The 15314-nt window shown below is 41.4% G+C and overlaps 1 protein-coding gene across 1 annotated transcript in view; it reads right to left on the reverse strand.

Moving 5' to 3' along the window:
- The window catches only part of PIBF1 (progesterone immunomodulatory binding factor 1), a 73013-nt gene that overhangs the window by 12654 nt on the left and 45045 nt on the right, over window positions 1-15314 (reverse strand). Inside the window, 5 exon segments of the mRNA XM_033147976.1 lie at window positions 894-977; window positions 4068-4176; window positions 4179-4197; window positions 6205-6307; window positions 12621-12711. Of these exon segments, the coding sequence (XP_033003867.1) occupies window positions 917-977; window positions 4068-4176; window positions 4179-4197; window positions 6205-6307; window positions 12621-12711 (383 nt within the window). The 3' untranslated portion in view covers window positions 894-916.

A 15314-nucleotide genomic window follows, 5' to 3' on the forward strand; every position in this document is an offset into this window, starting at 1 on the left:
TCAGCTAATAAAGAAGCTGGAGGCATATACCACAAATTGACATTAACTACATTTCACAAACGAACAAACAAAAACTAAATAGTTTGTCCAGATTCAGACATAACATTGAAATGCCTGTAGTTGGAAATGAAAAACTTCAATTACCGTACTTCTCTTGTGGTTGCAATAGAGGAGGTGGGGGAAGATGGAGGAGACACAAGACTCGGGCTCGCTTTGCCTGCTTGTGTAACGCTAAACCATGGTTTCAGTGACAGCTTGCCCTGCTTTGCAAGTTATGCTGAGAACAAACTGTGTATTCCCCAGTGGCCCTGTGAGTAGAAGTGTGAATATATATATTTCAAATAAAAAACAAATTCCGTATTTTTCTGTGTATAAGACTAGGTTCCACCCCCTAAAAAATAATGTCCAAATTAGGGGTGACATCGTACACGGATAGTGCTGAGGGTGGATTTTCTTAAATCTGAGTCCCCCAAAAGGGGACTTATACATGGGGGCAGCTTATAGATGGAAAAATATGGTAAATGCCAAGCAGAGAAGTAATGTGGCATGATGGGCTTAGGAAGGTGCAGTGAGCTGAACAAAACAAGTCAGACTGAGATGTGCAGCAGTACATTCTGTGGCTGGCATGAGTTTAATTATCCATCACAGAAGCTATCATCACCCAAGTTAAATTTCAGCAGTGAGAGCACCTTCAAGAGCCAACCTTGTGAGGCAACTGGAGGGGCAGAGGATAAAGGGAAATACCTGGGAAATGTGAGGGAGGTGCTTGGATGGGCATTTGCTTCTAGTATATTTAATAACATTAGGCAGAGAGAAAAACAAAACAGCCCCATGACTAACACGTTGGGAAAAACCCAATATATGGTAACAGCTATGCTAAAACAAGAGATTACCTCACGGTGATTTAGAAGTCTTTCTAAATCTGCTGCCATTTGATTCTTGACACGCAGCAAAGCCGCCTTTCTTTATTTAAAAGACTGGTAGAAAAAGCGATAGTATTAGGAAACACAGTAATAGCAAGGGATGATCTTTTCTAATCTTTTATTCTGGTTACAACATGAATTTGTAAAGCAATTCTTGGCAACCACGAGCATATGCTGAAGCAACAGCATACGAAAAACTTTGTCCCCATTAAAACCTGTATGTTACATTCATTTCAAAAGGAAAACATGAATGCTATCTTTAGGCTGTGACCATTTTAACCATTATTCAAACCACCCCACGCACCACTGATTTCAATGGGACAAACCACTGTAAACATTAAAATATACTAGTTTAAGTAGTTCATGCTTTGTACTATTAATCAAATGAGAGAGCTTAGTCAGCTGAGCTATTTTCTTTAATATTGCTCTATAACCGAAAAAGCACAATAAATTAAATTCTGGTTTGATTTATTAGCATTGTTCAAGCATAGCACAAGCCATCAAAGTTCAAGGAGGCTGTTGAAAAATTGGATGGGATTCAGATTAAAAAAAAACAAAAACAAAACGAGGTTGATAAAAATGCTGTAGAAGACATATGAGGAAAAATGCTGGAACAACTTGTGTCTTGGTTCAGGTTTACGAGAAAAAGGTGGAGATGCATCGTTTGGGGATACTTTAAATAAAGAGATGAAGTGTGTCACAATGAGCTTCTCCACGCTATCCTGCTTAAATCACCTAGAGGTAACTGAGATTAAAAAACATCAACAAAAATAAAAGGAGGGAGCAGCATTACCCTTGCCGGTTTTGAATTAAGGTGAGACAAATTAAGAAATGAGGTCACGTGGACAAGACGGAAAGTTTTAAGTCCCAGGCACACTAATCCTGGAAAGTTAAAGCTTTCTGTTACTGTGTTGTTCAGGCGTCAGTTCAGGTCGTGTCCGTCTCTTCGTGACCCCATGGACCAGAGCACGCCAGGCACGCCTATCCTCCACTGCCTCCCGCAGTTTTGGCCAAACTCATGCTAGTCGCTTCGAGAACACTCCAACCAACTGTGCTGAACTGTAATTATTGTATGTTTTTCTTTTAAAATGTTTTATATACCCACTTGGAAATTCTGAATTTGATTTGTTTATTGTTTATTTTGATTTGTTTATTTGATTTGTTTATTTAAATTTGATTTGGTTTATTGGATTTGTATAGAAGGACAGATCCTGAAGTTGAGGCTCCAGTACTTTGGCCACCTCATGAGAAGGGAAGACTCCCTAGAAAAGACCCTGATGTTGGGAAAGATGGAGGGCACAAGGAGAAGGGGACGACAGAGGATGAGATGGTTGGACAGTGTTCTCGAAGCGACTACATGAGTTTGGCCAAACTGCGAGAGGCAGTGAAGGATAGGCGTGCCTGGCGTGCTCTGGTCCATGGGGTCACGAAGAGTCGGACACGACTGAACGACTGAACAACAACAACAACATACTTCTTTTTGACAAGGCATTCAAGGTGGTTTACAATTTAACATTTCTACTATTTTACGGTAACGCAAACAACGCCCTCCCCCAAACCCTCCTCCTCATCCTTCTCACAGGGCAATGATGTCTGTTGGCCTTGTGGGTGGAGAGGGTCTTGACCGCCACAGGCCCTAATGGTGTCTGCATGCCTCCCTCGCTCCCATCCTTCTCCCAGGGCTGTTGGTCCTGGGCAGGGGGAGAGGGGACAAGTCTGACTGGTCTGACATCAAAACCAGCCTTCCTCGTGGCACTCAAGACATACTGATATATATAACTGTGATCCATAAGGAGCAGACACATCCTATAATGACTGCTATTATAATACAATAGGAAAAGACTGTAATTAGCTGAACATGACATGTTATCTGAGGGCAAAGATGACATTAGCAATTCTCAAAATTTGTCCTGGGGTATACAAATGTGCCAGGAGAGAGAAACTAATTAAAAGCTGCAATTAGCACAAAGTCTCTACCGGCAAAGGAGGAGGCACGCTGCATTTCTCCATGATTCTATACTCTGGCTTTCCCTTTTCCCAATCAGTTCCCTGTCCTCCCTACCTCCCACCCAGGGTAGAGTAACCCTGCTGTGGGTTTGCATCCATCTATTGCTTTTGAGACGGAGAACAGAATTAATTTACCACTAGATGGGACTGCCTGCCATCTCCCTATACAAGTTGTAGACTCAGCTACTTCCAATTAAGAGGATCCTCTGTGGGCAAGTAATTCTCATGTGTATGCACACGTTAAAAAAGAAGTGTGCCTACAATTTTACTACAGAAAAAGTTCCTCAGATAGAACCCGGGAAATACTGCTTTGGAATGAATGACCTGCGAAACATAAGATTCTGGGACAGTTCACTCTTCAGTCTTATAATGAAGAAATACTTATTTGCTGCCTATAACTGACCTAAAGAGCAAAGGAGGAACACAGGTGGCACTCTACAACCAAATTTTCTACAAAGAAGTTGCCACAGGCATTGTTTAAACTTACATGTTTGGCTGTACAAATAATAATAAGCTTTATGACGTTTGAGAAATCATTTCTTACACTGAGAATTTAACCGTTGCCCTTGGAGAAAAGGGAATAAAACGTTAAAGAAGGACTAACTGCTGCATACACTGCTTCTTAAGTCAATGATCCTTCATGGAGGATGTGTGGTATTAAGTACTAAGATATTGAGCCCATCATTCAGAGAAAATGCACAACTGACCGTGAGATTGAATCTTCACGCAGGCTGCTGGCTTTGCAGGAAGGTAGCATGAGTAATTCATGCCCCTTGAATTTCAAGGAGGCAAGGAAGTCATATGTGAGACTAAGATTACAGTACATCTTTTCAATGTCTGTGCTGATTGCCACTTTGAAATAGGTATTTAATAAAGAGCAGCAGTGTTGCAAAAATGGTTTCCTCAAAGGTTCAAGTAAAATAGGTAATGATGTGCAACCAACCAATAAAACATACCAAGGCACACAACAAATAATGCAGTAGATTTTTTTTATATACTGGCAGCCAGATAAAAACTTTTGACTAAACCATCATCATTTGGTATTGTTGTTCGTCCTGCCATTAAACGGACCTTAAAATGAAGAAAAAGAATCCAGAATCCAACTAAAATAATATATAGTATATTCTGAATGCTTACCTAATATCCTTCTCAAGCTGTGCAATTTGTTCTTTCTGTAAAAGTATCTGAGAATCTCTCTGTTGTACAGACTCAATGAGATACCTGTAAGGCTGTTGTACTTGGTTCACAACGAATTACCTCTGTCCCGCTGTGAGGAGGAAAAAGTATCATTCTTTCAATTTCAGGAATGAGAACAGTACTCTTTAAATAAAAAAGGTAAAGGACCCCTGGACGGTTAAGTCCAGTCAAAGGTGAGGGGTTGTGGTGCTCATCTCGCTTTCAGGGTGAGGGGTGCCGGCGTTTGTCTACAGACAGCTTTCTGGGTCATGTGGCCAGCATGACTAAACTGCTACTGGCGCATGGAGGACCGTGACGAGTGCCAGAGCGCATGGAAACACTGTTTACCTTCCCGCTGCAGTGGTACCTATTTATCCACTTGCACAGGCATAAACTGCTAGGTTGGCAGGAGCTGGAACAGAGCAACGGGAACTCACCCCGTGGCAGGGATTCGAACTGCCGACCTTCCGATCGGCAAGCCCAAGAGGCTCAGTGGTTTAGACACAGCGCCACCCCGCATCCCTATACTCTCTTAATAACATCATCTTGTAAACTGCACATGAACACAATTGTAAAAGTTCCTGGACAACAGTTTAAACCCCACCGAGCTTAAATTTCAGTTGTAACTGGCTGAGAGTGAACCACAACTGTCACGCCATCTCAGACATGCAGCCAAGATGTGCATTTAAAGACTTCTTTATTTCCTTCTCAGCCTTGCCTTAGAACATACCACATCAAGAATTTGGTAGTCATTTCAAATATATAACATATATATAGCAAACACTTCTAAAGGCAAATCTAGAGTGATCAGTAAAATGGATGCTAACCTAGGAATTTTTAAAGTTTCACTTTTTAAGAGTATTTAGCTCCCATACAGCTTGCTAACACTATAAAAAGCCTTTAGGGAGCAATCCTATGCACAAGAAGCTGGTGTAAAGCAAGCTGGTGTAAATTAAGTGGGTGTGTCAGATCCCAGATCTCAGTCTGACAGAGGGAAAACAAGCCTTTAAAATAGTATCCGAGTTACACCACCCTTTTGGCTAGCTTAACCTATGCCGGGCTGCCAGGTCATGTGACAGAGCTGAGCAGTCTAAGCCCCCAGTCTCTGGTCACACCCCTGGACACCCCTTTCTCATGGCATACAATCCACCAGGCTTGGCTCAGTTGGCTGGGTCCTGGCTGAGCAGGGATGGGGGAGATACGCTAGTATAACTTGGTATAAGGCACCTTCTTCATGCAGCAAGCCTGCAACATATGCACATTTAACTTGCACACATTCAGCTTTATGTGCAAGGTAAAAAAATTAAAATAAAATAGAAAGAGGTTGTGGGGTTCCATGAAAAATGACTTTGGCAAGACCACCCACCATGGAACCCAGTGTGTTTTGGCTATAGGCAATTTGACCCCCACCCCCACCCTGGTGGCACAATGGGTCAGTGTGTCTGGCTGTTAATCAGATGGTTGGTGGCTCAAGTCCACCCAGGGCCAACTGTGGGCAGGATTCCTGCATCAAAGGGGGTTGGACTAGATGACCCTCAGGGTCCCTTCCAATGCTACAATTCTATGATTTTGGCTTTAGGTGCAACAACCAGAGTATCAATAAAAGAACACTCCATAAATTTCAGTTAAAAGCAGATTTTTAAAGATTGGTAAGTTCAGAAAGAATTTTGCTATTTTACCAGTTGTGTCAGAAGTTAACGAACTTCGTATGCTAAAAATCTCAAAAGCCAGAGAAATCTAGGAAAGTTAGTGACTTATCAGGTATGTATGTTTTAGTGGATAAGGAATCTAAAAGAAACTATATAAAAGCAGCAATATTACATGGGGAGGGGGAGAACCTCAAGAACACTGAACCAGTTTTGCTAGTTCTTCCCCAGCTCAGAAAACAGAGACTTATCTGTCTAGTCTGCATTTTTGTTTAGTCTGCACACTAATCTGTATTTTGATCTCTGCTTCAATACAACATAAATTGCTCTGAAAAGGGTTAGTGTGCATGCTTTCTTCAGTTGGCTAACAAATGCAGTAAAAATGTTGCTTAAAAATGACATTTCAGGATGTATGGAATATATATGTATAGATATTGTTGAGAGTTGTGTACCTCTTGTGAAATTTGGGCAACTTGTTCCTTCTGATGTTCCAGATCTTTTACAAGCAACGTGTTTTGCTTTTCTAGCTGCAGCAATCTTCTTGCCAAATGAACACTGCACCAAAACAGAGGGAAAGGACATTTCAGATATGTCTTCCAAATATGACAAATGAAGCCACATACATTTATCCACACTTTCCACCAATACTTTAACATGCAAAACAAGACGATAAAATACGAGTTGCAAAGATGTTTCGCTAATTCTGCTATAGAGACGTTTCTGGAACATGTCAGCTCTCCATTTGTGCCACAACGGAATAACACAATGGCCACTCACCTGATGATGATAATCATTAATTAGATTTCTTACCCATCCTTTACCATGAAGTCCCAAGGGACGTGGGTGGCGCTGTGGGTTAAACCACAGCGCGCAGGGATTGCCGATCAGAAGGTCGGCGGTTCGAATTCCCGCAATGGGGTGAGCTCCCGTTGCTTGGTCCCTGCTCCTGCCAACCTAGCAGTTCGAAAGCATGCAGTGCAAGTAGATAAATAGGTACTGCTCCGGCGGGAAGGTAAACGGCATTTCTGTGGACTGCTCTGGTTCGCCAGAAGCGGCTTAGTCATGCTGGCCACATGACCCGGAAGCTGTACGCCGGCTCCCTCGGCCAGTAAAGTGAGATGAGTGCCGCAGCCCCAGAGTCGTCCACGACTAGACCTAACAGGGTCCCTTTACCTTTACCTTTTACCATGAAGTCCCAGGGCAGGTTACAACAGTTTTAACAAACCAGTATTAAAAACAATAAAAGAGGTTGCAAATCATCTGCTTAGAGGCTATATTTACAATTAAGTGATACACAAGTTTTGTTAAATTATTAGAATAGAATAGGATGAGTCATTATCTATCCATCCATCCATCCATCCATCCATCCCAGGTATGAAAGGTCAGGGTAATGAGGACAATTGTAACACCTGAAAGGCAAGGGTCAGCAAACTTTTTCAGCAGGGGGCCGGTTCACTGTCCCTCAGACCTTGTGGGGGGCCGGACTATATTTTGAAAAAAATAATAATGAATGAATTTCTATGCCCCGCAAATAACCCAGAGATGCATTTTAAATAAAAGGACAGAGCATTCTATGCAAGAGCACCAGGCAGGCCCCACAAATAACCCAGAGATACATTTTAAATAAAAGAACACATTCTACTCATGTCAAAACACGCTGATTCCCGGACCGTCCATGGGCTGGATTTAGAAGGCGATTGGGCCAGGTCCAGCCCCCGGGCCTTAGATTGCTTACCCATGCCTGAAAGGTCTGTAGGGAAAGAGTTCCAGTTAGAGGTAGGTAGTCGTGTTGGTCTGCCATAGTCAAAACAAAAAATAAAAACAAAAAAATTCCTTCCAGTAGCACCTTAGAGACCAACTAAGTTTGTTCTTGGTATGAGCTTCCGTGTGCATGCACACTTCTTCAGGAAGGAGGTGGGCTTTCAGATATTTGGGGCCTAAGTTGACCAACCTGTGAAAGGTAAAAAGTCTCTACACAATAAGGCAAAGAAACTTCTGAAAACGTGCTGCCTCTTCTCTTTGTGGGCTATATGCAAGAAGCCAGGTTAGTAAAGTATTTTGGTGGGCTTATTTTCAAGACTGCTTTAAAACATATTAGAAATGTTTGGGTGTGGAAGAACTCGCTTTAGTTTGGGGGCTGAACTGGATTCTTTCCCATCTCTACTGTTCGAAGCCCATAAGCCACACATGCAGCTTTAACTGGGTTAGAACAATAATATTCAATATTTCCCTTTCTTTCCCATAGCATAATCATATTACTTTGCTTACAGCAGCAACAGCCTTTATCTGTTGCGTTTTAGATAATTATCAGAAAGCATCTATGGACCACAAAATTACCTTTAGGCAGTAATTACAGAAAAACATCTCTCCAGCTTGCACTTATCTAAGTCATAGTAAATTATAAAACCAATGAAGTAAACACATGAAGTAATGTATTTTTAAAAAAAAAAAAGTGAGGAAAAACATGAAACAAAATATTGAACAATGCAAAGTTTGCTTACTTTATGAAGTTGATATGGTGTTCTGTGAGTGAACTATTATCAAATAAAGAAAAAATTGATAGTATTTTCTATAGTCAGAAAAAAGGCAAATAGCTATATTCTTGTTGAAGCACCAGTAGTCTAAGACACTTAAGCTGCACAGTAAGAAATCTCTACAAATCTCTTTCTTGGGGTGTAACTTTATCATTTTGGATTTGGTGTTTTGAAGTACAACAACACTACCCTTTGGACAGATATAAAGTCCCATTAAATTCCAATGTGACTTCAAACATGCTTAACTTCCTTTGGCAGGGATGCAATGGCTTCAGTACTGTTCTATGGGCAGAACTGGGGCTGTGTGGGCATTCCTGTTGTTTGAGATCATGCTCTCAGCACCCATAACCTATTTGGGTGCAGTAGCAGGGCATAATCCAGACCTTCCCCTCCAGCTATCTGTTTAGTGAATGTGCATTTGCAGCAAAATGGAATGATATATAGACCCAGGCTTGTTTATAAAATCTCTACATTCCTAAAATGAATTCCAATTACTCCATGAGAATTTGCCAGTTTTAAACTTTTGACTGTACTATGGTAATGTAAAATGTTCATGTTTGAATACGTTTTCCATACCTAGGGAAGTCTTCACCTCTTCCTCATTGGGTATATTTTTAACATAATGATATATTAAACACCACTGTCTCAAATTGAGGCTAATCAAAGTGGAATCCCGCATCACTGGGAGGGCATTTCACAGCCTTCAGAATAAAGTGGATCTCCCGCTCAGTTTATGGAAAGGGATGGCTGTCGATCCAGTCCTCTGTGTTACAAGCACTGAAGCTTGCCACTATGCTGTTGGCAACTGAAAAAGGGGGGGTGTTCAATGCAGTGGCATAGCGAGGGCGGGGCATAGGGGGCGGGGTTCCCCGGGTTCCAGGGGAGGGGGGTGACACTTGGGCCAGCCCAGCCCCGCCCCGCCGGCGGGCCCCGAGCCAGCCGCGGAGTGAGGCAGCCTCGCCCCACAGCCTGCTTGCAAACCTGCTCAGCGGCCTGCGAGCAAGAAGTGGAGCGAGGCTGCGCCGCCCCACAGCCCACCCACCAGCGGCGCTATGGGGCTGCTGCGCGCAATCAGCGGCTTATAGGCCGCCGTCGTTGCTCCTGCGGCAACCTTGCGAGCTGCTGAGCGTGAGCGGTGGGCTAAGGCCGTGCTTTTCGGGCGCGGTAGCCCCACAAGCCGCCGATCGCTCAGTGGCTCGCACGGTCGCCACAGGAGCAGCGGCAGTGGCCTGGCAATGGAGTGAGCATGCGCCGGATTGGGCTTCTGATTGGCTGCAGGAGCTTCCTGCAGTCAATCGGAAGCCGTGCTTTGCTTTCCGAATGCTTTGGAAGTCGAACGGACTTCCGGAATGGATTCCGTTCGACTTCCAAGGTACCACTGTATAAAATAAATGTGTCTGTTGCATACAACATGAATCAGCAATGTGACCAAGAATTATGCAAGCAATATACATACCATGCAGAAAACAATTACATTTTCAAAACTTCTCTCATGCTGAGTCAGTTGTTTAAAGCTAATTTCTAATGGATAAAAATAAACATTTAGTGTTTTGCTTTTTCAGCTGGAGTTTATATACGAAACATCAAAAATGCATAGCCAGGAAGTCTTCTCTGCTGTTTTCAAACCAAATTTGACTGAAACGAACACTTTATATGCTCAAGTTCAGTCAAGCATAGGTAAATGGTTTTCTGTTTCAAACAAGCAGGCCTCTTGGAATGTGCACAATACTTCAGTGTGTCCAGGAAGAGAGAGTTTATAACAGTCATTACCTCTTTGGGAAATGTTTACTTGTACTTAGTGCAATAAAGCACAGTGTAGGTAAGTAACGTGCATTTATTGCAGCATGACCTGAAGCTGAAATGTGCTGTGCGAGACATTAAGGAGGAAAACAGACAACTAGCCATAGACAGACATGCGGTGAAATTTGCTCTTGCTTTAATTTTCTAAAGAAGCAGAGCTTTCAACAGCTTGAGAAATGCTGACTTACTACAGCAGGACAGATATGGTTTTGCTTTTCAGCATCAATTTGTATAGATGAATAATGCGGGAACTCCAGCCAAATCTATCAGCTTACCTTATGTCAGATATGCTTTCCTTCAAGTGGGATTGACTACAATGTCAGACATAGGTAGGTAGCCATGTTGGTCTGCCGTAGTCGAAACACAATAAAAATGTGTGTATCTGAAGAAGTGTGCATGCACACGAAAGCTCATACCAATAACAAACTTAGTTGGTCTCTAAGGTGCTACTGGAAGGAATTTGTTATTTTGACTGGAATGTCAGACGTGTTAGTTTTCCCCACACTGACCTTAAAAACAGTCCCACCACTCCTCTAGCGCTACGTCATTTCAGCGGAATGATACCGTCATGAAATGTAGGAGAGGAATAGGTTTGCTGCAGCATGCGGCGGGGGGAGCATTTGCTGTTGGCTACCCTGGTGTGGTTTTTGGTTAACGAAAAAGAAAAACACTGCAATGCAAGGAAAACTTTAAACTTGCAGTGCAAAGAGAGATACAGCCCTGTGGTGACACATTTGGTTTTGTTTTACATTGGGGGGGGGCAGGTTCGGGAAGTGCAAAAGTTGATCAGGAATGCCCCGTGGACTTGGGATGCCTTTCCTCTCCTTCTTTCCACCTGCTGTTTGCAAGTTCCCTATTTCTTTTGCACTGTGATCACACGCCTATATTCTGTTTGTTTGTTGATTTATTTGCTAAAAGCACTGGGCACGCTTCTAAGCGCAGGTGTAAAATACAGTTATTACCATAACCATGGTTCAAACTCTGGTTTTCAGTTTGTCACGGTTAGCATTTGGACTGGTAAAGGTGCATATATTGTATATTGCCAACCATGATGAAGATGAAGAAGAGGAGTTTGGATTTGATATCCCGCTTTATCACTACCCAAAGGTGTCTCAAAGCGGCTAACATTCTCCTTTCCCTTCCTCCCCCCACAACAAACACTCTGTGAGGTGAGTGGGGCTGAGAGACTTCAGAGAAGTGTGACTAGCCCAAGGTCACCCAGCAGCTGCATGTGGAGGAGCGGAGACGCGAACCCGGTTCCCCAGATTACGAGTCTACCGCTCTTAACCACTACACCACACTGGCTCACCAGAAAAAAATGGGATAATTCACATGTGAGGAGGGTGGAATGTGCAAGCCCAGTGGAATCTCATGATTTCTTAATGATAATTATTTAATCTATTTATTTATTTCATAAAATTCATACACAACATTAGGTGGTCAGGGAGCATTACTTATATCCGTACTGGATCTATGTGCTCTGCAGTTTAGTTAGATCCTTAAAATGTTTAGCATCCCCACATAGGATAGGAGAACCCATTATTGTGGTACTAATACAGGCTGTGATTTTTCTCCTACATTGAAGCCAGAATGGATAACAAAATACCCCCTCTTTACTCCCTACAATTTGTTCCTTGGCACTCTGGCTCCTTTAAAAGGGAAAAAAAGTACATGTGATGCATGGCACTCAAACCAAATTTTATTTTCTGACTCATGCAGGAATTCTTGATTTTATGTGAACTGTGTAACAGTAATGAGTTATTGTCTGGATTATTTTCATTCACTAGGATTCACATTACCTGACATACAGCATTATATTTTCAATTTTTTAATGGCTAAAACTGTAATTTTATTTTTGTATGTTGCAATGCAAAATTATAACATATAACATCAGGCAGTATGCATCAACTATGAAGTAACAGCTTATATATAAGAAATTTCTTATACATTTTTCTTCAATTGTTTCCATTTTAGATGTTAATGTCCACATGCTGACCTAAAACTGTTGTCTACTTTTATATTTTTTTAAAAACTACACATTTAAAAATTTAATCATTTTCACAAACACACACACAAACACACAGCCAATTACTATAGAGATTTAGCTTTAGTAAGAATGAATGCAACAACAAAATATATTTTAAATACTTTAATGTTTATAAAGGCAGGAAGCGTGCTAGAAAAGCAGCAAGATGATTATGACGATTATGAAAGGGCCATTTACAATTGCTTAGCTGCACAAAATTATGAGCTTGGGAAAGGCCGTGACAAGTTTATCAGGTCACATTTATCTCTCCATGACAACACCCTTCTCTACACATCCACATCCCCCCCTTTTCCACATGTCCTGTATCACAGAGTGCAACAAGCAACACACACAAAGAACGAAGAGATGCTTAGTTGGTAATGCCACCCACCCACCGAGGAAAAGACACAATTAGCAATTGTCTGCAGAATGGAGACACTTTTCCTATCTTAAGAGGAAAAGAGAAAGGTGTGTAGGGAACACACCTGCAAGTTCGTATTGTCCTTACCTCTGCTTCAACCGCCTTTTGGCTGTTGTGGGGACATTTGCACCATATCCATAGGAGAACAGAACTCTCTCTGCCTCTTCTTCACTTTCAACTATAAAAATACAAAATAATCTTCAGTAGAACATCTAGGAAAAAGAGAACAAGTAATACCTTTGAACAACTCTATAAACTATATGTACACATACGGTGTAAGAAAGATCAGGGGGCTTCAGGTTATGCTAATGGAACTGTTCATTTTAGTTTCTCCATCAGACTATTCCTTTTAAAAAATATTTTAAAATAAACAGTACACAGAAATGAAGGTTGAAGATACACAAGGGGCCCAGCTATCTGATTTTTAACTAACAAGGGTTAGGGTAAATAACAAATGGAAATAAATAAGGTGATGAATCCAGGACTCAGTATATATTCAGTCAATTAACTTAAAATTGTAGGTAGCAAGCCATTGTACAGCTGCCATAAAAGAGAGAGATTTGTTGCCCAGTGTACTTCATGGCTTCATAGGATTTGAACTTTGGCCTCGCCAGTTTTATTGTGCCCCAACAATCTCTATTCTACTATGCTAATACTAATTATACAGTAATACTGTACTATATAATTATTATTTTACAAATATAGTAATATATGGTAACTTATTTTTCTTCATGATTATTTATGGTCTTGGCCTCTCCTTCAACTGTCACCTGATGGCAGCCGTTCAAAATGTCTTCCTGAACTTTCTCCGTTCCAGTTGGTTGGTTAACTTTAAAGTCTGGTGCCTGAGCTTGGTTTTTGCCTTTTTTCTCCCCATCCCTTTTCCCTTGTGTTATATATATATATTAAATAGGAGGCAGGGATTGTCTTACCATTGATTTTCGTAAGCCACTCTGAGAGCCTTTTCTGCTAAGGAGTGGGTTAAAAATGCTTTAAATTAAACAAAAAGCCAATTATCCAATTGGCAAAGGCAAAGGTACCCCTGACTGTTAGGTCCAGTTGCAGATGACTCTGAGGTTGTGCACTCATCTCGCTCAATAGGCCAAGGGAGCCGGCGTTTGTCCGCAGACAGCTTCCAGGTCACGTGGCCAGCATGACTAAGCCACTTCTGGCGAACCAGAGCAGTGCACGGAAACGCCGTTTACTTTCCTGCCGGAGCAGTACCTATTTATCTACTTGCACTTTTTGGAGTGCTTTTGAACGGCTAGGTTGGCAGAAGCTGGGACCGAGCAACGGGAGCTCACCCTGTTGCACGGATTTGAATTGCCAACCTTCTGATTGGCAACTCCTAGGCTCTGTGATTTAGACCACAGTGCCGCCCGCGTCCCTGATCCAATTGGTACTGTTTGGTAAATATTGAAATTTAACAGATGTGGTGAATTAAAAGAACTTCAAGAATTACACCAAAAACATGGAGGACAGAGTGGGGTAGACCAGCCATGCTTGCAGCAAAATACCAGGCTTTGGTTATGAAATGAGGTTGTTTGGTATATGTACTGAAAAAGATGTGTGTGTGTGTGTTGTCCTCAAAGCCAAGCTCAGTTGGTAATGGAGACATGGAATAGGCCAGGCCGGCTTTATTTCATGGGCACAACTTCTACACCCTGGCTCCCCAAAAGAGGTGAGCAGTATCATTCCCGTTGCAATAGTGTGCAAATGATAAAGACAGCAGGCTGAATGTTTACGTCTCACAGCATGTGTCATTTCTGAAGACCGTTAGTGTCGGTTCCCTTTAAAGAGCCATTCATTCGTGAAATACATTAATAATATCTCCCGCCCTGTTCTAAGATATAAAGGAGAAAACAAGCACTCTTCAGCTCTGGAAGTGAGTGTTCTTTTTCCTGGCAGCATATGCAACAGCATAATTATACATGGTAAGGGGAATAATTACGAGCACAAAATGTACAGGACAAAATATTTTTGGCAACAGTCTCTCAAATCTGAATGCATATATATATATATATATATATATATATATTCTCTGCAAGTTCTAGCGAATACTATAAAAACATACATGCAGCTTCTATCAATAGGCCTTTTGACAACAGAAAATATAGCAACATGGATCCTAAACATAGCGAAGTGATATTTCTGGTATTTTCAATCAAAATAGTAAATATACATTAGCATTATAATAAGACTTGTTCACACACATACTAAAGAAATGTGAGCTATTATATTATCAAAACAAATGCCAAGCTTGCTTGGCAGAGTCTGATCTTGCCAAGTATAGACAACAAATAGAAGATTGTAAGGAGAGAGAGAAATTAGGTTGCACACATTGCTGTAGCTGCATATTTCTCTGGATTAAATTGGTATGCTTCAAAACCACAAGACAACTATTGTACAGTCATCATGCAAAGTGTATGTTTTAGTGCTATTAATAATGATGGTAAGAAAGAGTAGATAGTCCATCTTGCAAAAACTTGAACTTGTGATATATGCTGCTTTTTCTGTTTTTTTTCCTCTTGTCAAAGACCACTGAATGAGCCATATGATGTTATATATTCCCTCAGTACATTTTCTTTTTAAAGTGTTTTCTTACACACAAAAATTAGGCTCTCACACCTGAAGTTTTTCTTATAATATTTCAAATTGTAACTTGAAATAGCTCTGGACAAGAATGAAGGATGAGTATATGCTAGAGAATGGAAACTGGAAAGAGATTCCAGAAAGTCGAAGCATTTTGTTACTAATTGGATGATCTAAGTGTTCAATGTC

This window comes from Lacerta agilis, chromosome 4, assembly GCF_009819535.1.
Source record: "Lacerta agilis isolate rLacAgi1 chromosome 4, rLacAgi1.pri, whole genome shotgun sequence".
Classification (NCBI taxonomy): domain Eukaryota; kingdom Metazoa; phylum Chordata; class Lepidosauria; order Squamata; family Lacertidae; genus Lacerta; species Lacerta agilis.